The sequence below is a fragment of the Patiria miniata genome, unplaced genomic scaffold (assembly GCF_015706575.1).
Source record: "Patiria miniata isolate m_02_andy unplaced genomic scaffold, ASM1570657v1 HiC_scaffold_7, whole genome shotgun sequence".
Lineage (NCBI taxonomy): Eukaryota > Metazoa > Echinodermata > Asteroidea > Valvatida > Asterinidae > Patiria > Patiria miniata.
Window position 1 is genome coordinate 38746563 of NW_024037074.1, and position 25382 is coordinate 38771944.

The following is a 25382-nucleotide window of genomic DNA, read 5'->3' on the forward strand; positions in this document are numbered from 1 at the left end:
TATGGAGGTTGCCATGGCGCGGCGGTGGAGAGTGTACATGTATCTGGGTTATAAATTATGAAAAAAAGGAAAATTAAGCAAGAAATTGTAGAAGCACTAGTCGAGATTTAAAGTTGACACTGAACTTCTTGGTTTTTGTCATTTTTCATTTACTTGATTTGAATATTACATTAATTGTTTGTGTACGATGTCTTTTTACAAAAAGTTTTCGGATTAACTAGACTGCTGTTTTACTCTCATTAAACGCCACACCAAAAGAAGGAGAAACGTAATTATTTAGCAAGGCCGGATCCAGACAGCATTTTTTTTTCGAGGTGGGGAGATTTTTCTGTCCAAAATATTGTGTACGCAATGGCTAACTTTTTGCGACGTTAGGCTACTCAACAACAACAACAAAAATTTCGGGGTTTTTTTTGGGGGGGGGGGTGTGGGGGCATGGCCCCTATTTGCCAATCCTCCTAGATCCACTGTTGTCATTTGGAGACCGGAAACTTATTACATAAACAGAATAAATATAAAAAGTAGACCCAAACACAAAAGAAATATATTTCATATTTAAAAAGTCGCACCACAATAATTAATACTGGTAAGCTAAAAACAAAAAAACAATCAATGGCTCAATCCGTTTAAATAATCGGCTCCACGTCCACAGTTAAACGGTATCGTATTAAACTTTAATTCGAAATGTAGTGAACACCTTCAATGTGTTCATTGTTTTCCCATGCTCAGACAAAAATAGTAGACAATCCATATTTCTTCTTCTTTGCTTTGTTTTTGGTGGTTTTAGTTTAGAAAAGGGTTCAGACCCCCATTGCTCAAGCTGCCATCAGTAATAATAACAAAGCACAGAATGAGCCATTTAGGCCTGGCATTATTATAACTCTTCTTTTTTTATAATTATATTATCGCTTTAATTGAAATTTTGAAAAATCTCAGAATATCACTCGTTTCTTTTGACAATTCAGAAAGAAGACATTTTGTAACAGTTCGATGTCAAAGTAAAAATTTGTTTTCAAAGACATAAATATCAAGTTCATGTATGTTTGTTTCCGTTTTATTTGCAAATCTCACGAGAGTCACTTGGGATGCAAATTCGTATAAAACCACTGCTGTGCAAAGACGGTCTACAAGGCTATAAAAAAATAAGCGCATTAAAAGCTTCATACCATTGGCAAATCTTTTCTGAAAATGATAAGTAAATGGAAATAATGATTTATTAAATATGGCACGGAACTTATAAGCATAGTGCATAGTTTCTTGTTCACAAAAGAAACAATTCCATTGCATTAAAAAACATTTCACGTGAAGATTACTGCAAAAGTTTCCTAAAAGTCTAATCATGTACGGGCCTTTGGGCCAAATGGTATTTTCAAGAATTTAAGTGAAGACGTAGAGTCGATTAAAACAATCCATAGACCATTTATTTATGAAATATAATGGGGAAACAACTGAAAGCATCGGGCTTGTTAGAGAGTGGCATTCTCAACGAATTTGAGAGGCCGTCATTGTCTACAAACAATAGATGGATGGATGGATGGATGGATCTCCTATATCTCCGATTACCCAGCCCTTTTCCCCGGCACATTTGTCTCCTATATACCCTCCCCAACGCTACACAATAGCGACAAAGCAACCATCAGTGAGCGTATGAGCACCCTTTTATAAAGAGCAGAGTCCCCATGCACCGACAGCATCTTTGCCACATTTCCGCTGTCAGCATCCAACATCCTCACCACGCCCACTGATCAGTCTCCTCATCCTCACCACGTCAAATGATCAGTCTCCGCATCCTCACCACGTGAAATGATCAGTCTCCTCATCCTAACCACGTCAAATGATCAGTCTCCTCATCCTAACCACGTCAAATGATCAGTCTCCGCATCCTCACCACGTGAAATGATCAGTCTCCTCATCCTAACCACGTCAAATGATCAGTCTCCGCATCCTCACCACGTCTAATGATCAGTCTCCGCATCCTCACCACGTCAAATGATCAGTCTCCGCATCCTCACCACGTGAAATGATCAGTCTCCTCATCCTAACCACGTCAAATAAGTCTCCGCATCCTCACCACGTCTAATGATCAGTCTCCTCATCCTCACCACGTGAAATGATCAGTCTCCTCATCCTCATCACGTCAAATGATCAGTCTCCTCATCCTCACCACGTGAAATGATCAGTCTCCGCATCCTAACCACGTCAAATGATCAGTCTCCTCATCCTCACCACGTCAAATGATCAGTCTCCTCATCCTCACCACGTGAAATGATCAGTCTCCGCATCCTAACCACGTCAAATGATCAGTCTCCTCATCCTAACCACGTCAAATGATCAGTCTCCTCATCCTCACCATGTGAAATGATCAGTCTCCTCATCCTAACCACGTTAAATGATCAGTCTCGCATCCTAACCACGTGAAATGATCAGTCTCCTCATCCTCACCACGTGAAATGATCAGTCTCCGCATCCTAACCACGTCAAATGATCAGTCTCCTCATCCTCACCACGTGAAATGATCAGTCTCCTCATCCTCACCACGTGAAATGATCAGTCTCCTCATCCTAACCACGTTAAATGATCAGTCTTCGCATCCTCACCACGTCTAATGATCAGTCTCCGCATCCTCACCACGTCAAATGATCAGTCTCCGCATCCTCACCACGTGAAATGATCAGTTCCTCATCCTCACCACGTGAAATGATCAGTCTCCTCATCCTCATCACGTCAAATGATCAGTCTCCTCATCCTCACCACGTGAAATGATCAGTCTCCGCATCCTAACCACGTCAAATGATCAGTCTCCTCATCCTCACCACGTGAAATGATCAGTCTCCTCATCCTCACCATGTGAAATGATCAGTCTCCGCATCCTCACCATGTGAAATGATCAGTCTCCGCATCCTCACCATGTCTAATGATCAGTCTCTGCATCCTCACCATGTGAAATGATCAGTCTCAAAATCCTCAACACGTGAAATGATCAGTCTCCGCATCCTAACCACGTGAAATGATCAGTCTCCTCATCCTCACCATGTCAAATGATCAGTCTCCTCATCCTCACCATGTCAAATGATCAGTCACCTCATCCTCACCATGTCAAATGATCAGTCTCCGCATCCTCACCACGTGAAATGATCAGTCTCCTCATCCTCACCATGTCAGATGATCAGTCTCCGCATCCTCACCACGTGAAATGATCAGTCAAATGATCAGTCTCCGCATCCTCACAATGCCCAATGATCAGTCTCTGCATCTTCACCACGTCAGATGATCAGTCTCTACATCCTCACCACGTGAAATGATCAGTCTCCTCATGCTAACCACGTGAAATGATCAGTCTCTGCATCCTCACCACGTCAAATGATCAGTCTCCTCATGTTAACCACGTCAAATGATCAGTCTCCGCATCCTCACCATGTCAAATGATCAGTCTCCGCATCCTTACCACGTCAAATGATCAGTCTCCTCATGTTAACCACGTCAAATGATCAGTCTCCGCATCCTCACAATGCCCAAAGATCAGTCATTGCATCCTCCCCACGTCAGATGATCAGTCTCCGCATCCTCACCACGTGAAATTATCAGTCTCCTCATGCTAACCACGTGAAATGATCAGTCTCCACATCATAACCACGTCAAATGACCAGTCTCCGCATCGGTTGTCAAGTCTATATACGTTTAGTTTGTCTCATTGTTGTTTTGTCTTGTTTTCTCTATGATTTCGTGGGCTTTGTAGGGGATGCCTAAACACAATGTGGATGACGTGATGGGGCTGGAATTAATTGATTACTAAATTATTTCACAGCCCCTAGACCTGACTCACACTGTCGAACAGGAAGATGTTATTCTAGGCTAAATTATATCACTTCGCTATGAGTCGCACATATTCCCTCTTTTATATTTCCCCAAGAATACTACAAATATTATGAATTGATTATTAATTATTATTATTACTGTTGTTTTGGTATTATTTCTGGTAATGAAGAAACATGTAGAGAAAAGAAAATGAGATTTACATTTCTAAATGTGGGAGGAAAACTTCAGAAAAATATTATGTGGTGAATAAATAAGTAATGTGAGCGAAGGCCACTTTAAACGTACAAGGAGACAGAGCATTATTGATTCACACATACACTTTTTTTACAGCAGTGATTATATTAAGAAATAATAAGAAACGTTGTAATCTCTTGCAAATGCACGTTATTGCAGAGGAAAATCAAATAGTCTTCAGGTATCAGTTGCAGCGTAGCCACGGTTCTGAAATAGGGAAGCTTAGGGTAGTTGTGGTAAATGTGTGGGGCTGGATAGTGGAGGGGCGCCCAGTTTTATTCGTGATAGACAAATTATTGTCACCACACACTTGGCCTCCGTAAAATATAACAGATGGGGACCAAATTCAGCGGGCGCTGTTTAGAACCAACATCATGGTCAATGTCAGACTACATGTATTTGCTTTAATAGTGCTATTTGCTTTAGTGCTAAAGTGTTATTTGCTTCAAATCGCGAATAACAAAGTTGTCGAGGAAAAACAGAATAAAACATGTACAAAGGGTTTGTATTTTAACATGCTAATCGTGATAATATGGCTAATGATAATATTATTAATAGGGGGATGGGGTGTGCGCCCACACGCCCCGGGTTACGCAGCGCCCCGCACACAGCTTGATGATTAACTTTTGTTGTGGGGAAACGACTCCAATATCAGTGAAACACAAACTTTTTAGACTCTGAGGTCTGTCCACTCGCGACATGGCCATTTTTTTAAAGGTTATTGCAAGAAAGCGAGAATGAAGAAAAAACAATGCCTTTCGGTAAAAAAAATCAAGTTATTATTTATTTTCATTTTTTTTTTTTTTTTGTGCGTGTGTGTGTGTTTGCTACAGTTGATTCCTTGTTTAGTTTCGTAGGAAAACGATGGCTCCACAACTGAAATTTGTCTTCTTTATTTTTCGTCCAGGCCTAAGGCCAAAAAAACCCCCATAAGTCTCCGGTTTCTGGTATGCGCGCGCGTCGCCGTAACCATAACCATAAGCGTCGGCAAAATGAAAACGTTTTTTTTTTCATTGAAATTGAAAGATGATGTCGCAAATCCGCCAAACTCACTGGTTTGACTGGAATCCTGCTGCTGCACAATGTTAACGTGTTTTTAGATGGGGTTACCATCGAGTAAAAGCTTTATGCGGCCTCTCTGGACTCCCATTTGCACTAAGTTTAGTCGGGCACCATTTGCAGTCATCAGCCGACATTTGAAGCCAAAAAAACCCCTTTTTTGGCCTAATATGTTGAATTGATGTTTCGACTGCTGATGATCTACGAGGTGACATTACACACCCTTTTAAGACGGCATGTATTGCTTATCTTGCATTGTGGATGCTTTCCCAATATTCCACAGTGTTTAGACTTAGTATTTGGATCATGGTTTCGATACATTTTCATTATGGTTAAGAGTTGATTTAATTCGACATAACGGTTATCCATATTAAAACACCCCCTCCCCCAGTCACACCAAACACTTGTCAGTACACACAATCCTCATATTTCCGCAGGCTAGGAGCGTCATAGTGTAACTTGCATTTCATGAATTCTTTTTAGAAAATGTTTTTAAAAAAACCCAATGCTATGTTTTTTTATTTAAACATTTTCTAACAAAAAATCATGAAATGCAAGTTACACTATGACGCTCCTATGCATAGTTTCCAATTAGTCTTGCTAAATGTATTTTTGTTACACACTCGGGACAAATTCAAAAAGTGGATTTCCAGTTTGAAAAGGTAAAATCATAAAACCATTTGGGATTCTTATATTGAAAGCTTAAAACTTCTTTTAATGAACCACATAAAATAAGGAGACAAACAGTCAAGCTGTTTCGGGTATATTAATGGAAAACCATTTATTCTAAGGCTACCATGAAGGCCAGACCAATCCACATATAATTGTAACTACATCAAAGAAATAAAAGAGAATCCTCATCAACGGGATACAAAATGAGACAGAAAAATAAAAGGCAAAACTGTTACAAAATGTAACGAAACAAAGGGGAGGGAGGGAAGAAAATTCTTGAAGTCAGTGCTGCTGCGACTTGAATATTAAAAACATCTCTGTCACATGGCAAATACTTTTAGATAAGTTTCCTGGGAATTAAGTTGATCGTCTAAAATTTCTCAACAATTCTAAACATCGTTCCTATGTACAATACCTCCTGTTGACTTGCTTTTGTTTCATATCCAAATATCCAAATACCTTAGATGTTATGCTCATACACAGGGGAGATCCTTCTGGATTGGGAGGGACCCCGGAGGATATTTCACGATTGTGGACACTGGTTCCAGAACCCAGATTAAGCCTCTGTTAATTATATAGGCCATAAAAAAATATACATTTGTACAAGATAACAAATATGTCATATTTCCATCAATTTGCACCTTTCGATCAAGAATTACCTGAGAGAAAATAGTTAAAAATATGAAGTACTAGGCATTTGTACATATGTTCAGAATGTCAAACAATCTGTGTAGTTTGTCATGGTTGATGTCTATATGACTTTCAATTTGAAGTTACATATTTTTGAAACTTGCGCAAATCCGGGCAGGCATGACATAAGACCAATATCATGCTGTGATTTCATTTCATAACTAAACACTTACCCATGCAAATACATACACGTAAATATTTTGTGTAAACAATATAATATTTATATTATAGTACATATATTTTCGAACACTTGGTAAAAAAGGTAACAAAAGTAAAAAAGGTTCTCTGTTGTAAAACTTTGATGTCCAAGAGACAAGAAAAGTCATAGCGGCTGCACACAGTTAATTTTCTGGGCCAACTGCATGTGTATGCAATGAAAATTATTTACGGTGTACACACCTGCTTGACACAGTCGAGTGAAGTAAGGGAACACTCAAATTAATATGCGATAGCAGAAAATACTTGTATAAAAATTATATACAGAAAACACTGTAGTGTAATACATTAGTTATTTTCATGGACATGAACTTCTGCTCGATGAGATAGTTTAAGCGGAAAAGTACACATGGTCATGTGCAGAGGCCTTGGCTACTATTCATACTTCAAGAGACCGCAACTTTAAAGCTGAATGTTAGGGACACTTTCACCATTCTTGATGCAAATTTGCTTTCTTTCACATTGGCTTAATTCAGCTACTTGATATACAGTATTACACTTACTAGATCTCTAAACCAATGCAGATGTCATTTAAATATTTCAAAACAAGCCCGCCTACATTGCTAATGTCATGGAAATTCGTTTTGCAATGACAGTTTTGAGAAGTAGGAAAAAGGCTTTTAATTACAACGTGTTACATTTTATAAGATTTTACAATTACATGTACCAAGTCACAGTTTTTGTGTGATTCTTTACACTCGTCTTTGTCAAACAAAACAAAGTATGCATGGTGCCATATCTGAAAGGTCATTTCCATACAGAGTGTATGTACTGAACCAAATGACATACTTGTGGGACAATGGTCTTGAAGCATTAAACCTTTAATCACTGAAAAAGCAATATACGTATCATCAAACACTTCTTAGAAAAAAGATTATTACCAGACTTTGTAATTTCACCCAAGAACCGCTTTCCGAGTGTTTTCTTGAATACATTAGGTTTCACTGAGCTTAATTCATCCTGCGTTTACATTGTATTGAATCTGTTCTCACAGGTGTGAAGAAAGTGCAGAAACATTAGGTGGTTCAATTTCATTTATTTACAGCACAAGTGTCTTTCGAAAAACTTACATTTAAAAATTCTCCTACAAAGAATGATAGTACTGTCCTGATCCAAAGTTATAGAGACAACTGTAATCGGGCCCTCATTCATGATACCACTCCAATGCCTACGAGCTGTGTCCATGTACCAAGGTAATGAGCCTCCTTCTCATCTTCATTCCATTTGTGCAAATCTTGCCCAACTCATCTATGCCTCCCTGCAATAATAATGTAGATAAAGACAGGCTCAAAAGTTAGATAATGAACTACATGGTTAAAGAGAATGTCCAACATTTGCTTTTGCTGTGATTTTCAAAATGGGAAGGATGGATTTAAGGAATTAGTATTTTACAGCAAATGTTTTGTGTTCGTAGATGCTGGAAAAAAAACAAGAAAAATAAATATGTTTGTATTTTAGTTCCCTGACTAAACATAAATTGAAATGGAGCACTTATAGACTTGGGGAACTGTAAGGTCAGGGACCCAGTCTAGAAGGCTTGTACCCATTCATAGATGTGTAATCGATTGCAAACAAAATTCAGACTAACTAAATGTGGTAATTTGGTGCAGTATTTGAAAAAAGCTCAGGTTCTTTCCAACACTGGTCGGCCGACTGCAGCGTTCAAAATTGATCTTTTCTTGAAAATGTGAGCACACCAGGTAAGTCTAGTCAGGTATTTCATAATAATTTGGTAGGTTTTTTTCTGTGTGTTTGCAAACGTTGTATGTTCCCTTTTAAGGAGCAGTGGTGGGTCCTTGGATTTTTTTAAAGGGGGAAGTACATTAGTCCGAGTAACTTGGACACAACTTATCGCCTTTTTTTTTAACATCTGGACATGGTCTGGCGTTAGTAAGGTCCAAGCTAATACCGCGACCTGGACAACACCGTCCCAAAAACCAACAAAAAACATCAGATTTCACCTTCAAAACGGCCTCCAAATTACTGCCACCTGAGGTACGAGTAGACATCGATGATTAAGATGGTTGTACTGAAGTTTACTTACGATCCGGAAAAAAGTGAAATTTTCCGTTCATTTCGGAGAGCTCCCCTCGTGATCTTGAACACGTTAAATTTTCGATCGTGTTTAATGTTTGAACGACGCGATTTCTTCTTCATGCCCAGCGTACATTCGATGGTCCCCGTATCCCGAGTGCGATTCCGTTACCGAGCGCGCGCGATGCATCGATTATGATAATGAGTCACGTTTGTAAACACATACATGTGCATTTCGAACAGTAAAAGGGAATCGGGAAACAGCTTGAACTGGTACCCGCCATAAAAGCTGCGCTTGTTCCCGACTCCTTATTATCGTTTGAAATGCACATGTGTTTACAAACGTGATCCAGTCTACTCATTATCATAATCGATGCCTCGCGCGCGCTCGGTAACGGAATCGCACTCGGGATACGGGGACCATCGAATGTACGCTGGGCATGTAGAAGAAATCGCGTCGTTCAAACATTAAACACGATCGAAAAATTAACGTGTTCAAGATCGCGAGGGGAGCTCTCCAAAATGAACGGAAAATTTCACTTTTTTCCGGATCGTAAGTAAACTTCAGTACAACCATCTTAATCATCGATGTCTACTCGTACCTCAGGTGGCAGTAATTTGGAGGCCGTTTTGAAGGTGAAATCTGATGTTTTTTGTTGGTTTTTGGGACGGTGTTGTCCAGGTCGCGGTATTAGCTTGGACCTTACTATCGCCAGACCATGTCCAAATGTTAAAAAAGGCGATAAGTTGGGTCCAAGTTACTCGGACTAGAAGTACATGTAGTATGACAAATTGTACTCCACAAAGGCTGTGTGTGGGGCTGACATGTGGGGTGGGGTAGGTTTTACGCTTTACAGAATGAGTAACAGTACATATCAGATGGGAGCCAAAACAAAAGTCTCCATGCCAAAGAATTAGTAACACCCCATGAGAAAATCTAACCTCTCAGGCTTTTTAATTCCTTTTTTTTTAATTGTTGGTGGGTATTATCAAATTTCTGGGGACCTTCCAAAAAGGGAAATCCAGTCCCGGCCCATGAGGCCCAATCCCACACCATCACCTCCCTTCATTCAAACTACATGCAGTGTATGTATTACATTAATGTACAAAAATCAACAGAGGGGCGAAAAGAACAGCCAAGAAGGGAAACTATAAACTTTCAGAATAAAATAATAAAACCTACATCATACCTATAACAACATTGTTGTTATTCACAGACCAGTTTGAACAACTATAAGTAGAAAAAATATGATTCATGCTTACATTCAAGAAAGCTTCAAAGTTCGCAAGAAGGAATACGCCACAGTCGTGCATGTTGTCTTGCTGTTTTACCTGCAGAATTATAATAAAACAGACAATTTTATAAATACCATAGCTTCAATTACAGCTGGGTACGATACACAGTTTGGCAATGACAATAAACACTGATAATTTCTACCTTAGTAAACATTTAAATTCCTTCCCTTTAGTATCTCCAATTTGAAACAAATTTGATTCCTTTTTAACCACTGGACCGCGGATGACAGCTATAGCCGCAAACCCGTTTGCAGGTGAGTCATGCAAGCATGCAAGGAGTGTCTCAATCCATAGATGGTAGTGGACAAAGGCCGGTGTGCAGTCATGTGCGCAAGCCAGGCTATAACGTTGCCTCCAAGTGGCTAATTTCCTTTAGGTTTTTGATTTGGGAAACTTGATAGATGAAAATAATGTTATCTTCCAAAAAGAATAAATAAATAAAAAAAACCCATTTTTTAAATTAATGGCCAACTTTAAATACACGGTGCTGGAAGCACTTCAAGTATAAGACTGATAATATAACCGATCCTTGTCATTTGATTGGTGGAACTCACATTACTTGACATTTGTTATTACTGCCATTCACACCGCGGCTCAAAAAGTACTATCCGCCCATGGGGAATGGGAAATAGTATTGAACAGTTAGGATCATTCTTGTTCCATGATGCAGTATTTGTGTGCAAAGGCATGCTGGTGTGCGCGTTCAGCATTGCGCGTAGCGCGTATTGTTCCAAAGAACCAGCGCTACAGCGTTGGGTTCAAACATTTTCGTGAAGGGGTGGTTTGGAAGAGGAAATACATTTTTCACCAATTTTGTATTGAAAAGAATGTTCAAATATATCAAATGACAAGGATCTATATGTCAGTTATATAAAACAAATATTGAGTGGCTTTGAATTGTGAAATGGGAGGAATATTATCGCTTGGTACAATCTGGACTTTTCCAGTTCACTTGGCTTCACCTCATGAATGGAAAAGTCCAGATTTTACCTTGCAATAAATATCCCTCCCATTACACACTGATCCACTCAATATTTGTATACTATTCATGGTGTTCCTTAAGTAACAGTGAAGTGAAGAACACTGTATAGAACTTACTTGGGAGGTACAAAAGAAAGTTAAAACCACTCCCTGTAAACATGATTCACATGCCTGCCTGTTTGTTTTTGAATTTGGATGCTTTAATTATAGAGAGTGTTACCTTAGGGGCTTCCATGCATAGTGGCTCTTCATTCAATGCTTTATCAGCAGCACAATGAGCGATCAAGTCAAGATATCTGTTTTAAGCAAAAAATAAATCAGCATTCAGATCAAATTTGGACAGGGAAATAATGTAGTGGACAAACAGGATGTATCAATACACTTCCTCTTCCCTTAATCTCTAACTACAATACACAGATAAAGAATATGAACAGTAGCCACAGTTAACAAATTTGCTTGTATATAAATGTTACTGTACCAACCACATAGGACTGTTATTTGCATTGTCATCAGGCAAAATTAATGGTCTTAATCATGTGTTTTTATTCCTGTATATTCTAATGGCTAAGACATCTGGTCTAGAATGCAGAAGGTCATGGGTTTGAATCAATTTATCAAAAAATAAAAAGTAAATCAGTTTCGTATTGATACTTCTTTAAAGATACTATTTCTAATTCTAAAGACTTCTATATGTATTTTTTAAAACTTAATGTCATTAAGTTCATTTAATTTAATTTAACTGATTTTCTGTGTGTGAACCAATTTAGTCAGGAGTGCCCCTTGACAGAGACTTTATCTCTATTGGGTGATGGATCCTTTGGGAGCCGTCATGTTCCTTTCGCTTTCTGTTGTTGTCCTTTAATGGTACTGTATTGTAATTTGTATGCATTAGTTTTTACTGTTTATCCTGAAAAATAAAGAAAATGGAAATGAAAAAGAAAAGAATCCCGCCCGAGTGATCTGGATTTTAATCTGCAATCTGCAGCGCTCAAAAACACAAATTATGGCACTGAAGAGTGATTAATGTTTGTTTGGGCAAAATTAAATCATAATTAAATCAAATTGGAAAACCAACATCAATTCAACTGAAGAAGATGTCAGTATCAGTGTCATGGATTAATTTACTCACACATGATATACAATTATTTGCTACTGTGGTAAGTTTGCATTGGTTGTTACTGTATGGCTGTTAAGACTGTTTCTATTGCTCCATGGTTAACGTGAACTGGCATCCTTGAACTATTTGACAATCTTTCAAGCAAGACTTGGCAATAAGGTCACAACATTGGTACACTTACAAATCTAATATAAACAATGAAATCAAATCTGTACACCACCTGCAAACAAATCTGTGCAGACTGTTGTATACATCAGCACCAAGAAATCCATCAAGTGAGTCCAGAATCAGCAATCTTTATAAAAGAGAGGAACATGTTAATAGATTTAGGGTTGGGTAGTCAGCTTACATCTTCATGCAATGTATGTTATTGTTGGTTTCATTGATTCATGTGGTATGCAAATGTAACAAGTGAAAATGAACAATAAAAGACTATATAACTCACGATTTCGCTTCTCGTTGGACTATAACGCCAACCCAGTGATTTCTGTGTGGGGAAAAAAGAAGCGGCACAATTGTATTGTTAATGTTTAGATACAATTGACAACTTATTTTAACACTTATGTACAGTCATATTTCAATAATGTTGGAAAAGCATCAGGAAACATTATACAATCTGCAATCAAGAGAATACATGCATTACAGATGGATGTTTGAAACAGTATATACAGTCTAAAGTATATCTAGACAGTCCAGCATGCAAGCCAGCAAGCTAGCAAGCTAGCAATTTGCATCACAAAATGTAAGTGGACAAATCAGATGAACATCAAGCAAAATATTTAAAAGCAATAAGGCTTAGGTGTTTCCATACAAGGCATTGTAGGTTTACATACATGAAATAATCATACAGAAATTAAAATACAGAAATATTCAAAATACCGCATTTTTGTTCACAAGTGGCACTTACCGAGTACAAACTGGTAACAGCAGGTTGCCAGTCTGCTGGATTCTTGGGGCAGTGATGCCCACTGTTCGCAGATGCTGCTCCATCCTTGGCACAGCTTGGCTGAGTGGCAGCTTTTGCAGCCAGCTGTTAGGCTGCAAAAGCTGCCCAATGAAGTAGGGCAGGATTAAGGCATCTGCCCCATTTGATGTCTTCATGAAGTGTCTAAACACAAACCCAGAATTTGTGATGTAAGACATACTTTTAATTGACATGAAAATATAAACTATCAAATTTAATTAAAGATGCATTTTTGATAGATGCTGTGTTTCAAGCACTTCATACAGGACAATTTCTTATACTTCATGCATCTTATTCAAAGGAGGTAATTAGGCTCAGTATATATAGCAACTTCAAAATGTCCTTGTCCCTGTGTGGTATGAATACTGGGATGAGGTACAAGGTGTACAATTGGATTCAAGTCTGACAAGACAAGTGAGGTGTGAGTAGATTGAATTGAAGCAAAAATAATATGGATATCTCAGCGTACGATAGGCGAGCTGGAAATACACAATTTCCTTTCAAATGTACGCAGACTGTTCTCCTGGCCTAAGAAATGTTTTTATATATAGATATTTTTACAGCACACCTGTCTTTCCAAAAAATAGTACTGCTTACTTCTTTCATGAACTGAATTAAATGTGCTTGCACATGTACGCTTTTAAGAATTGGTAGGCTGTCTGGAAAAGTATGTGGGAGTGGACATCAGCAATAAATCTGTCAAAGAGAGCCACTAATTATCAGTGTACAGAAAAGTAATTGCTGTGTTAGTACCTCATGAAGAAGTCAATGGCATCACCAGAAAGGTCCTCTCCATTTCTTAGGCGATTAATGTCTCCCACTGTAATTGTGGTCCCATCAAGCTTAGCAACACTGAATGAAATAAACCAATAAAATTCAATATCTCCTGTATTTCTTGTTATTCCACAAGTGGGTTAATGATACAGTGTAAATTATACCAACATAACATTAAAAAAGAACACGACTACACAAAAACAAACAAATGTTGTTTTTGCAAATAGTTAAGCATTCACCCATTGATTGTGTTTGTTTAATCTTAACATTTTTGGGATATCCTTTTTTGTAGCATCAATTATTTTTCACTGTGGTTGTTTTATGCATGTGCACAGACAAATAAATGTACAGGTTTGACCTTAATCTTTTTGTCAATAGTCAGCCAGGCTACTGACACAGACTCCTAAGTAGTCCAGTTAGGATTTTTTTGGGGCAAGTGGGTTACCAATAAAGTCAAACCCTGAATACAAATTGTTCCCGAAAAAATAAATTTCTGAAATGAGGTATAAAAATAATACTTGATTTTTGCTCACACACCAAGACACGAAACAACCATACCTGGTGGAGCAATTCAAGGAGCAGCAGACAAATGTCATGTTTTCTGCTGCAGCATGAGCCACTCCGGTGCACAGGCAATGATACCACTTATGACACTCATCGCATTCAATCCATGTATCTAGGTAGTGTACATCTGCCTGGCACATATTCATTGCCCCCAAGCAAGCTGTGCAGAAATTCTCGGCCACATCCCCCAGATTGAACTTCTTCCCCTTGTGGGCAGCGCGTCTTGATTGAGCACCTGAAATTTGATAACAAATATACAAAACCATTGTTAATAATGGCTTAGATTCACCATTGAGCAACGAACAGTTCACGTACAATACAATGTTCAAGTATTAAAACAACAATACCATCTGTGTCTGAATCTGTATACATGTAATTTTCCTCCAGCAAAACAGCTTCAGCCGCAACCCTCTTGAGTTGGCGTGGCGGGCAGGGCTAGAGGGACTAAGGGAGGACGTTGATGTTGCACGAGGGATCAGTGAGGGCATTTTTTAATTGATCCAAACTTTTAGCATTAATGACGTGGGAAGGCAGGTTATTCCAGTGTGTGATTGTAGATGGATAAAAACTGGTGCTGTAGATCTTGCTTTTGGCATGAAGTCAGTAATATGAGAATTGGTGAGACCTCCTGTGTGTTCTTGTTTGTGTGGTGAGACTATGCCCAGCTTCAATGTCAACCAACCCATGAACAATTTTGTAGAGCATGATGATATGTGTCGCCAGTCTTCGGAGCTGAAGGAGTAGCATGGCAGTAATGGAGTTTCTGGTGGAATTGTTGCAGCACATTAAATCAGCCTATCTTTGAATGCTAAGTTTGCAGTTGTTTCCGTTCTTCGTCAGTGTATGGAACCCAAGCGCAGACACCATATTTCAATTTGGGGTGAACTAAGGACCGGTATAAGCGGCTACAAGGCTTGAGGTTACGACCGATGACAGTCAAATGAAATGTCCACTATGCAGGGTAAGTAAAAAAAAGCAAAACCCAAATGTCGGGACCATTGTTTTAGTGAAGTTCTGCATGTACATATATAGCCCTTTCAAAATCTGGGATACGAAAACCCAATTCATAGGCTTTCTTTTAGTACAAAAATCATTGAAATCAATCATGTACTTTTCAAACCACCGTTTAAAAGTTCTGTCCACAAATCACAACAAGGTAAGTGTTCTTTCAGCAAAACGAAAAACAAATCACATAGGGATATGTTTGAATTGTTCTTGTTTTCCTGAAAGAACATACACCTTTTTTGTGGTTAGGGTTTATAATTCATTAACTTGAAAAGTACACAACTGATTTGAATGATTCTTGTACTAAAGGAAAGCTTATGGATTGGGCTTTTATATCCTGTATTTTCAAAGTACTACAGTCGAATTTCGTTAGTACAAACTCTGTTAATACAAAATTCTGGTTATAACAAACATAAAGCCTTGGTCCCGACTGTGCATTTATGTGCACAATGAATGGAACTGATGTTCCTCTTAATACAAAATTCTGATATAACAACCAATTTGGCTAGGTCCCAACGAGTTTGTACTAACGAGACTCAACTGTACATGCAAAACTTCACTAAAATAATAGTCCCTACATTTGCTTTTGAATTTTTTTTATCATCCTGTACATATCAATGTAACTTCCATTTCATATTTGATTGTGTGCTTTTAATACATTTTCAGCAGAAAAGAAATTGTAGAAATATTTATAGACACATGCAATTACAAAGACAATAACCATTCAATTTTTGTTTACAAGGAAATGGAAGAAAAGGTGAACAAAAAACAAATGAATAAAAGAAGAATGATTAGCAACACCTGTAGGGTAACAAATATAGTCAAAGAGAACATCAAAAATGTTTTACTAAACACTTTGTGGTACTTACGACGTGGAACGAGGGGGACAAAGTGGTTCATGGCTCCAGACGATGATGCTTTCACCCACATGACGTGCAAAAGTGGCAAGCCATCCTGCTCTTCACATGCGCATGGGTTTAGAAGGGTATCATACCCCGGGGCACGATCCTCTGAGTACTGCTGGATGTATACCCCTAGAAACCCAGCTGCAAACAACACCTGAAGGATGCCTAAAAAGTCAAAATACAAAGAAGCAAGACGAGAGCCAAAATGAAAAAAAGAGATATACATGTATCTTACTGCAAGTAAAATACATAGCAACTGAAACACCCAAAAAGAAACATAAATATGTGCCTTGCAATATATTTGTTGGTATACATGTTGGTCATGTATACATGTCCTACATGCATGTATTCTCCATTGGAACTTTTAGGACTATCTTGATCAACCACCTAATTGGCATTGTATTATAAGATTTCAGTATTTAATGTAAGATGAGCTTTTGGCATTAACTTTTTACTCCATGTATAAATACAACGATTCCCCCCAAAACTCATTCCCTCAAAAATCTTTGATGAACATATCCGATGAGCATCATAAATGTTGCAGTGAGGTTTTTGGTGACAATTGAAAATAATCATAGCACGAATTTGCATTGTAGATGTACATGTACGTGCTTCTGACATTTGGTGACAGAGTGTACTATATGAAATTTTCAAAATGTACATAATTATTGCCTTTGACAAATGAGCCCACTGTTCTAATGCTGTCATCTTCCCTTGAGCCCTTACCAACAATATCTGTCCGAAGGCTGTTCAGACCTTAGAATCTTGTTAATGATGTTGCAAAGCTCTATACATTGACTACAAATATAGATAATCGTGGTCGTTTAACACCTTTAGAACAATTATTATAAGTTAGCAGGGCATAAGCTTACCAGAATAAGACTGTATCTTAGCCGTGGAAGCAGCCTGGTCCTGCACAGTGTGGCATATAATCTCCTCCACAGTCCAGTCTGCAATGGATGTGCCAGGCGGAGGATGTGCACACATCATGTGCATGAAAGCACAAGCAGCCTGAATACTGCCACACTCTTCAAGATACTGTGTAAAACAATAAATACATAACTTACAGGCTGCTTATAGATTTCAGGTTATATCTGCTAATTGTTCTTTTCTCGAAATTAACTTTCCAAATACACAATTTTTTTTTTTAAAAAGGGACATACTCCACGGGCACCGGCATACTGCAATTTTGTGAAATACACTTAAAAAAAGGTCATACCAGTAATTAAAAATGCAATCACTTTGTTCATCACTTTCAATAAACTTCTCTACTATACAAATATCATCTGCTTTGAGAGGTGCAGTAAAACTCCTGAGGTGCTAAACATTCTATTTTTCTCGAGGCGAAGCTGATGGAAAATAGCATGTTCCATGGATCACAGAGGGAGGCTAGTTTTACAACACCATGAGATAAAGCATTCAATATTTACATCTCTTTCATCAATTCTGCTTGATTTTAAGCGCTAACTGATTAATTCAATCTAAATACAAATTCAAAATGTAATTAAAATTGAACACGAAAAATGGTGAAAGTTTACTTGCACTTTTCCAAACTGGCTTCAGAAATGTTTGAACCCAGCTCTGTAAAGTGTGTGCTTGTTGTATTGTATAGTACTTTGGTTGCTACGGGTATAGAACTTTTTGCCAATCACAGCAATATAGCAAAAATAGCAAATGCTACATGACTCGCTCTAAGGAAATCAAGATGCAGAATCTGTGGGTGAGGTGTTATAATAAAATACACAAATACAGATACATGCTTTGAGGGGTGGACAGTCCATATTCACTTCCCTAAGAACTGGTACTGGAAGTTCTCCTCAGAAACGAGTTAGTCAACTTCCAATACATCGACTGGCCACCCCCCAAAAACATGTTATATTTGTTTTATGCATACAATACTCAGTTGCCTTTTTTTTTGGTGGCAGTATGCACTCTTTGGAAAAACTTAATTGTTAATACAGTTGTTTGCGGACAACTTTTTTGTACCCGCAGAGGATGCATCTTTATTGCCCACAAATATTCTCCAGTTTGGCATCACTGAGCTTGGGAAAAGCATACTACGTGATAAACACTATGCATACCATGATAAAATAGTTCACAAGAAACTAATCAAATGACAAAAATTTTAAACTAGATTGGGCCCTATGATTTATTAAGGGAATAAATATGTGTTTGGGGGTGTTACAACTCTCTGTTTAAGACCGGTGGGAAACAGGATGGGTGATTACCCGAGGCAAAGCCGATGGTAATTACCACCCATCCAGACTCCCACCAGTCTTAAATAGAGTTTTTAATACCGACCGAACACAAAACAAGCCAAAAACTAGACGTTGCCAACCATTTAGTTTAACCATTTTACTTCATGTTTTACCAAACACCCCTCCAACTATAATATGGGATGCCCATCCCCAACTCTTTACCTTATAAGGACACTGGCGTGCGTGTCGCGCGTACTGCGCGATGTCGCGCAAAACACAGCTGGGCTGGTGTAGTGTAAATTTCGGACCATGAAATCACTTACGTGAGGAATGTGAACGTTCAACCAATGAAACATTAAAAGGCACCATGGGAGTCCAAATTTCATGTGACACTAGAAAAGTGTTTAAGACCAGCTAACCATGTCTTTATCATCCCTTTAAAACCGGCCACGTGACGGGCTTTCGACCAATAGGAATGTGTAAACTGTCATTGGTATTTATGAACAATGCATAATCAAAATGTTTGAAAACGGTTTGAAACGGTTTTACAGTGAAAAAAATAAATGTGATTTGTAAAACATCACCAAATTAAATCATTTAGGATTTAATATCAATTGCTATTTTGGATGAGCTGTATCTATGAAAGTTGGGTTAATAATTTCAAATTGCACAAGTGAATGTCAGTGTTCACTGAAAAAGATGTAAGGTTTTCAAGAGGTTTCCCTAGTTGATATAGTGCAAAAGTTGTACTTAAAAACAAGTGCCTTGTAGCCTTGGATAATTTAATTTATGCATAAAAAACATTACCATAGAAACATAGTGGCTTGCATGGCACACACCATACACCGTTGCTGCCAGGCGAATAAACAGCGTGGCCTCCTCTGTTCCATTCACCAGGACACTCAGGGAGTGGAAAAGGCAATCCCCATCCCCCGTGCTATAGAGAGCAGCAAAATTCTTTGGCAGTCTTGCTAGCTTGGACCGCCTGGAGTTTGTGAATCAAACAGAAACTAACATTTAAGATACAAATATTTCATAAACTCACACGGGTAGAGCTTGTAGAAACAAATGGTGATGCTTAAAAAGACAAGTTAACATTAAGTAACTCAAAGATAAATAAGTTAATGAAAGAATGATCGGAACAAAGTTGGTTTATTTTATTACAGGTTTCAGTTTACAGATCTTTTAGATCTGTGCAATTGTTATTCAAATTTAGGCCCCTGGATTTTTTTGTATGAAATCAGTTTGTGCATATCTTAACATAAAAACCACAAGAGATTCTTCTTTGTTGAGTTACAAATGCAGAGTGATGGGGCATAAATTCATAATTCACTAATCAGTGAAAGAGAATGTACATTGTACTACTAACAGAGAAAATTGGAGACAGTAATTTGAAAATGCATTTTTTTGCCAACACTGGTTTGCCGACCAGCCTTGGAAATTGATACAAAATAACAATTTTTCCTGTAAATGTCAGCGTACTTGCAATGATTTTGCAGGATGTTTGAGACTGTCATTTATAAGAGACCAGCAGGATATCTTGCATAGTAATTTGGTAGTTTTGTTATTGTTGTTTGAAAATGTTGTATATTTTCCTTAAGTTGTATTATTAGAACATAATTTTACAATATGCTTACTAACAGTCCAGTGTACAGTAGTGAATACCGGTACAGAATTAGCTCGTAGAGAGCACAAGTACATGTATGTTCATCATAAAGTTATAAATAATTTATGGAAATATAGAAAGTGTAAGTGAATGTATTAATAACACTAGGTCACAGCACTTGGAAACAGTCATGTCTCATGAAACAGGACTAAACGATTAGGTAATAAAAAAAAAGATTGATTATTTTCATATTCTTCCTCACGTGACTTCAACTCTGATGCATGCAAATTGAAAATGGTTTGAAATGTTACACAAAGTCGAACTCTATTTGATGCCACTGGAAGACACCCTTTCTGAAAATGACTTGTTCTCATATTTTTAATTAGATTTTCTTTACTGAAAACTTCTGTAATTTGTTTTTATGAGGTAATACGGGGTCCAAAAATAGCGGTAGCTAGCTAGCCAAATGCTAGTCAAAACAGTGGCGGGCTAGTCAAACTATTCCTTAAGTAGCCCGGCTGGCGAGTCAAAAAAAAATTGGGTCATGGCAAAGTAAAAGGATAGGAAGAAATAAATCATGAAATTCAGAAAGCAAACCTGTATCAACCTGTACCGTTTTAAATGGTTTCATTTTAGATACGTTTATTAAAAACATCGACAAAATTATAAGATTTGAGACAAAATTATAAGACTAAATTGCCTAAGATGAAATCAGTTGGAAATGGGTAAAAACGATTTTACTGACAACCTATTTTTGTACCTAGGTTTCCTTGTTCGATCACATCTGTATTCACATCACGTACTTGCGTGAGACCAAAAAATGATAACGACACGAAGATTCACCAGTGTTTCTTGGTCTTTCATTAAATATGTACATTTCAATAACATAAAAGAAAAAGATAACCCAACCTTTCATCCACTTTGCTAGCAGGAAAGTCTCCCATGCTGATGTTAGTGTTGATCTGCTCCTTCTTATCAATGACATGAGGCATCAGGTCATTGCAAACTACTTGTAGGTCTGCCCATGACAAAGCCTCCAAAGTGGTCAAGCAGGACCTGTAGTCTCTCTTCTGTAAAACGAGAAAAGTATGGAAGTGGGACATAAAATACATCTCCATTTCCATCTCCATAGGTTCAGTCAGCAAAATATCCTGTCGGGTACATCAACGCTAACTTGCGCACTGTGTGTGGAAATAGCTCCAAAAGTTATACTAACATGTTTATGATTCTATGCACCTCATGTTGACTATGTTGTAGAGGCATAGAGCAGCCGAAGATGTGGCCACATATTAATGATGTTTTATTGGGGCCATGGAGATTGTCTCTGAGTAGAAAACCTGCTGACCAAGGCCCCTTTCTTAATTAACACAAACTTCTTGTGTAGTATATTGTTTAAATTTTCCGAGAAATATTGACAAGTGTCAGACCTTGGGTACATCAACCAACCTTGAATTTGTGGAGAACTCTGTCAGTGACAGAGGGCCGAGGTGGTGCAGGGGGAGGTTTTTTACTGGAACATGTAGGCCTAGGCTGATCCTTTTGGCCGCTGGGACCTGGGCACTGTTGATTGGTACCATCAGAAGACTTATATGCCTCAAGCACTTGAAGAAGCTGATGGCACTTGAGTTTAGTGCCTCCACCTATAATTATTGGACCAGTAACAATAAAAAAAAAAACATTTAGCACCTCACCTCTTTGGAATTCATCTTAACTTCATCAGAATATTATTTGTAAGGCACTGGTTTCAATACATGCAAAATCTGACTCTAATGCAGTTTATGACCGGGCACATCAGACTACATGGTGCAAGCATCTGGTGCTCCATGTGCTGGGCAAATCAGGGAAATTGCTAATTGTACATGTATTAGTTTAGAGGTGGCCAAGAAGCACACTAAATATGTGCTGATAACATGAGAAAAATGGGAAGAACTACTAATAAGGAATAAAGCGAAATAGATCTGTTAGAGATTTTACATAAAATATAAATTAAATGTGAAAACAAAAAAACATTATATTGTCTAATAACTGGATTTTGCAAGGTGGCTGTTACACATGTATACACCTATATTAATTGAACCTGATGGTGAGTCAAGATGTCACAGTGGTTACTGTCCTCGCCTTATGTCACTGTCCGGGTTTGATTCCTGTTCCATAGTCCCCATATGTGGATTCATTGGGTTTTTGGTCCCTACCTGCTGTTCCATGGGTTTTCACCAGAATATTCGGCTTGGTTTTACCTCCAACCTCTAAAACTGTCAAATGTTCTTATTGTTTCCCTCTCAACCAGCTTTTTTTAGAGCCCCTCTAACGGCACACCGCAAGTGTGTATGTACACTGATTTTATCCTGAAAGTGCACAAGGCCAAAGCTAAGCCATAGTTCATAAAGGATGAACCGGAAATCATTCTAGGTCTCCCCAACTCTGAGGGGGTATGTGCATGGAGCCCATAGTGTGCGTTACCTTGGTTTCTTGACCAGAAAATAAATTAGTAAAAACCATCACACAGCTCATGACCGAACATAGCACTTTTCACTGTGAAAAACATGATAAAGGGTTACTGCAGACCTGAAACCCAGTTTGGTGACTGGAATGGCACTTCATCACTAGGCCACCAGGATGGCTTGTTGCCAGGATTCTGCCAAAAGCCACATAGACCTGTAATAAGTGAAATTAATTGGATTAAAATAAGACATGTCTTAAATATGCAAAACATGACATAAATGACATATTTTCAAATGAACCAAAGACAGTGTGTACATATTTCTTAACAGAAATCACTTTGATTCTTTTTCCACACAAATAGCCGAGGTTTAAATACCTTTGGGATTGCAGATCTCTGTCAGAATCCGTCTCAGAGAGGCAACTGGAAGACTTTGAAGGTCCACACCATCAACATTTACACCAGTCCAGCTATTAGCTGCTCTCTTGGTCTCAGTACCTATCATGAAAATAAAAGATTATAAACTTGTTTGTTAGTGGGGACCATGATGTTTTAGTTGAAAACAATTGTTTTGTATCATTTGGCCCCATTTTGTAAAGCAGTAGATATAACCAGAAAAAAAACAGACAAAAAAGACAGGGAAATTCTAGCTTAGAAAGAAAATAGCAATATTTTATCCTACTTGTTGGACAACTGCAATAAATGCCAATCCTAGCTGCCACTTAATTAAAAATGATTACTGATTTGGAGTCTCATCATTGACTGATTTTGAAGCAGATGGGATCCAAAGATGAACGCCTGCATGTTCTGGTAATGGCTGCACAAAATTAAAAGTATTACAAATGATAGAGAATGAAGACCCACCCTTGAGGCTAAAGGGCACAGGTCTCATGAAGGCTGCCTCCGTAAACTTGTCGATAACTTCCAGGTCCTCAGCAAAGCCACGCATGAAGGAAGGACCTGAAAAATTATATGAATGTCAAATTTCAATGAAACCTTGAACTTGCATTGCATTAGGGGAAACATAATAATGTAAAAAACATTTTACAAATCATGCTACATTTGTAAAAGTTCTTACCTCCCCATTCAAGGACTCCCTTGTTCAGCCTCATGATTACGAAAGGCGCAACAGTCGAGCCTTGATTGTCAATCCATTTTTTGGCCTGAAATTTGTAAAAACAAAATGATATCAATTTTTTTTGTAAAAATGGGGTAGGGGAGATGTGTCATGCCCGGCAGAAAATGCCCCCACATTAATTGGCTGCTCACCATGAATTAGATTTTTCCTCCAGTAAGGCCTATTTAGCATTTTAAAAATTACTATTTAGTATTTAAAAAAAAATGAAATCAAAGGTTTAGCCTTTATCACTTAAATTTATTTTATAAAACAGGACTTTATTTGTACTATTATTTGGTTGATATAAATAATGGTGAATTATATCAAATAAATCATTAATATACTGAATTCAATTTTGATTTGTGCTTAATAATGGTGTTTTTTTTGGGGGGAGGGGGAGGCGTTTCCCAGGCAAAATGAGGGGTCTCGGGGTAAAACCACCCTGTAACAGCCTTGTCATCAAACTGTTTTGCAGCCCAAGTCATTTCCTCCAAAACAAATTACAAAACCTCAATATTTGAATTTAATACTATTTGAATTTAATAATCGACAGCCATATTTCTTTTTGCATGAGTAAGTATTGCTATTACAGTCCTACCACAAATATTAAGCAATGCATTGTGTGAAGTGGGCCGGTGGGGGGGGGGGGGGGGGGGGGGGATGCAGTGCCACGAACAGAACTAAACATAGATGTAAGGAAATGGCAATTGTTAGGGAATGCCTGAAAAATAGCGAGCATATGGCATGTTCTCAAGAGAACAAAGTAACACCTCAATGGTGAATTGGGTGTACTTCTATTAATAAGTAAAAATGACTAGAAATGGTTAAAAAAAGAAAGAAATGTTTTAACACCCACCCAAGTACCGGTATAGGCCTACTCTCGTGCTCTAATGGCAGAGCTTCATCTATAGCATTAGCCATTATTTTATATTCAGCTAAAATCGTGTCAAATGTAAGAATGTACAGATAAAATTTAGAGTACACAGATCAGTGCATCTAATAATCAATTGTTATTTGTACTTGATTTACATGTGTTATTGCTCATTATTATTTATATCAGGCTTCCGGCGGTAAAAATAAATCAGCATATTGTATGCTTTCATAAAAAGTTGACTGCAATAAGATTGTTATTGCAGTCAATCCGGGCATTTTCACAGGTTCCCGCTAGATCAAGAGCATAGAAAGTCACAGTTGTCAACCACTCAACAGAGTGAAGCGTGCGCATACTGCCGAACACGCTGCGCGCATGCAGGCGCAGAAGGCCAGGTATAGGCGAACTGTTGTTAACAATTACAGTGGCAGCTTCAATACGTTTGATGTAAACGAAAAAGATGTAATGAAGACAGTGTCTTGAATTGTGCTTCTTGCAGATCAAGTCGGCCTGATATAAATAATAATAATAATATTGGATGGCCTTGAGGTGGATACAAGAATATATTGCACTCGCTATGACAATATTGCACGAGTCGAAAGCTCGTGCAATAAATTCTTGTATCCACCTCAAAGCCATCCAATATTATATAAATATTAAATCCTTTGAAAACATATGACTATACTACTGTGAAACCTGGTTTTTTTTTTTTTAGATGTGGGTGTCGTTTTACCCTGAGACCGGCCAAAAAAAAAAACGGCATAAAAACGCTGGCAAAAGTTCCTCCCTGAAAGGCGGGGAATTTTCCCTTATTAATATAAGG

At 38.1% G+C, this 25382-nt stretch overlaps 1 protein-coding gene across 1 annotated transcript; it reads right to left on the reverse strand.

Moving 5' to 3' along the window:
* Nucleotides 1–5864: 5864 nt before the first annotated feature.
* LOC119746499 lies at nt 5865–23047 on the reverse strand. Its single transcript, XM_038223471.1, has 15 exons — nt 22950–23047; nt 22697–22786; nt 21578–21771; nt 21041–21201; nt 19333–19510; nt 17200–17365; nt 16292–16492; nt 14412–14652; nt 13833–13931; nt 13023–13223; nt 12561–12602; nt 12336–12410; nt 11219–11294; nt 9985–10053; nt 5865–7945 (listed from the first exon to the last, which is right to left on the reverse strand). The coding sequence occupies exons 4-15, from the start codon at nt 21121–21123 to the stop codon at nt 7856–7858; spliced, it is 1521 nt and encodes a 506-aa protein (XP_038079399.1). The 5' UTR covers nt 21124–21201; nt 21578–21771; nt 22697–22786; nt 22950–23047; the 3' UTR covers nt 5865–7855.
* Between the last annotated feature and the right edge of the window lie 2335 nt (nt 23048–25382).

What these genes read in the sequence shown, in the direction of transcription:
- LOC119746499 (XM_038223471.1), bottom strand. Translation starts at nt 21,123, where the DNA reads ATGCCTCATGTCATTGATAAGAAGGAGCAGATCAACACTAACATCAGC. An exon ending in CAAGCCACTATGTTTCTATG is followed by an intron (nt 17,366 to 19,332) that starts GTAATGTTTTTT and finishes TGTTTTACACAG; the next exon opens with TATCTTGAAGAGTGTGGCAG. An exon ending in CTGTTACCAGTTTGTACTCG is followed by an intron (nt 12,603 to 13,022) that starts GTAAGTGCCACT and finishes TTCCCCACACAG; the next exon opens with AAATCACTGGGTTGGCGTTA.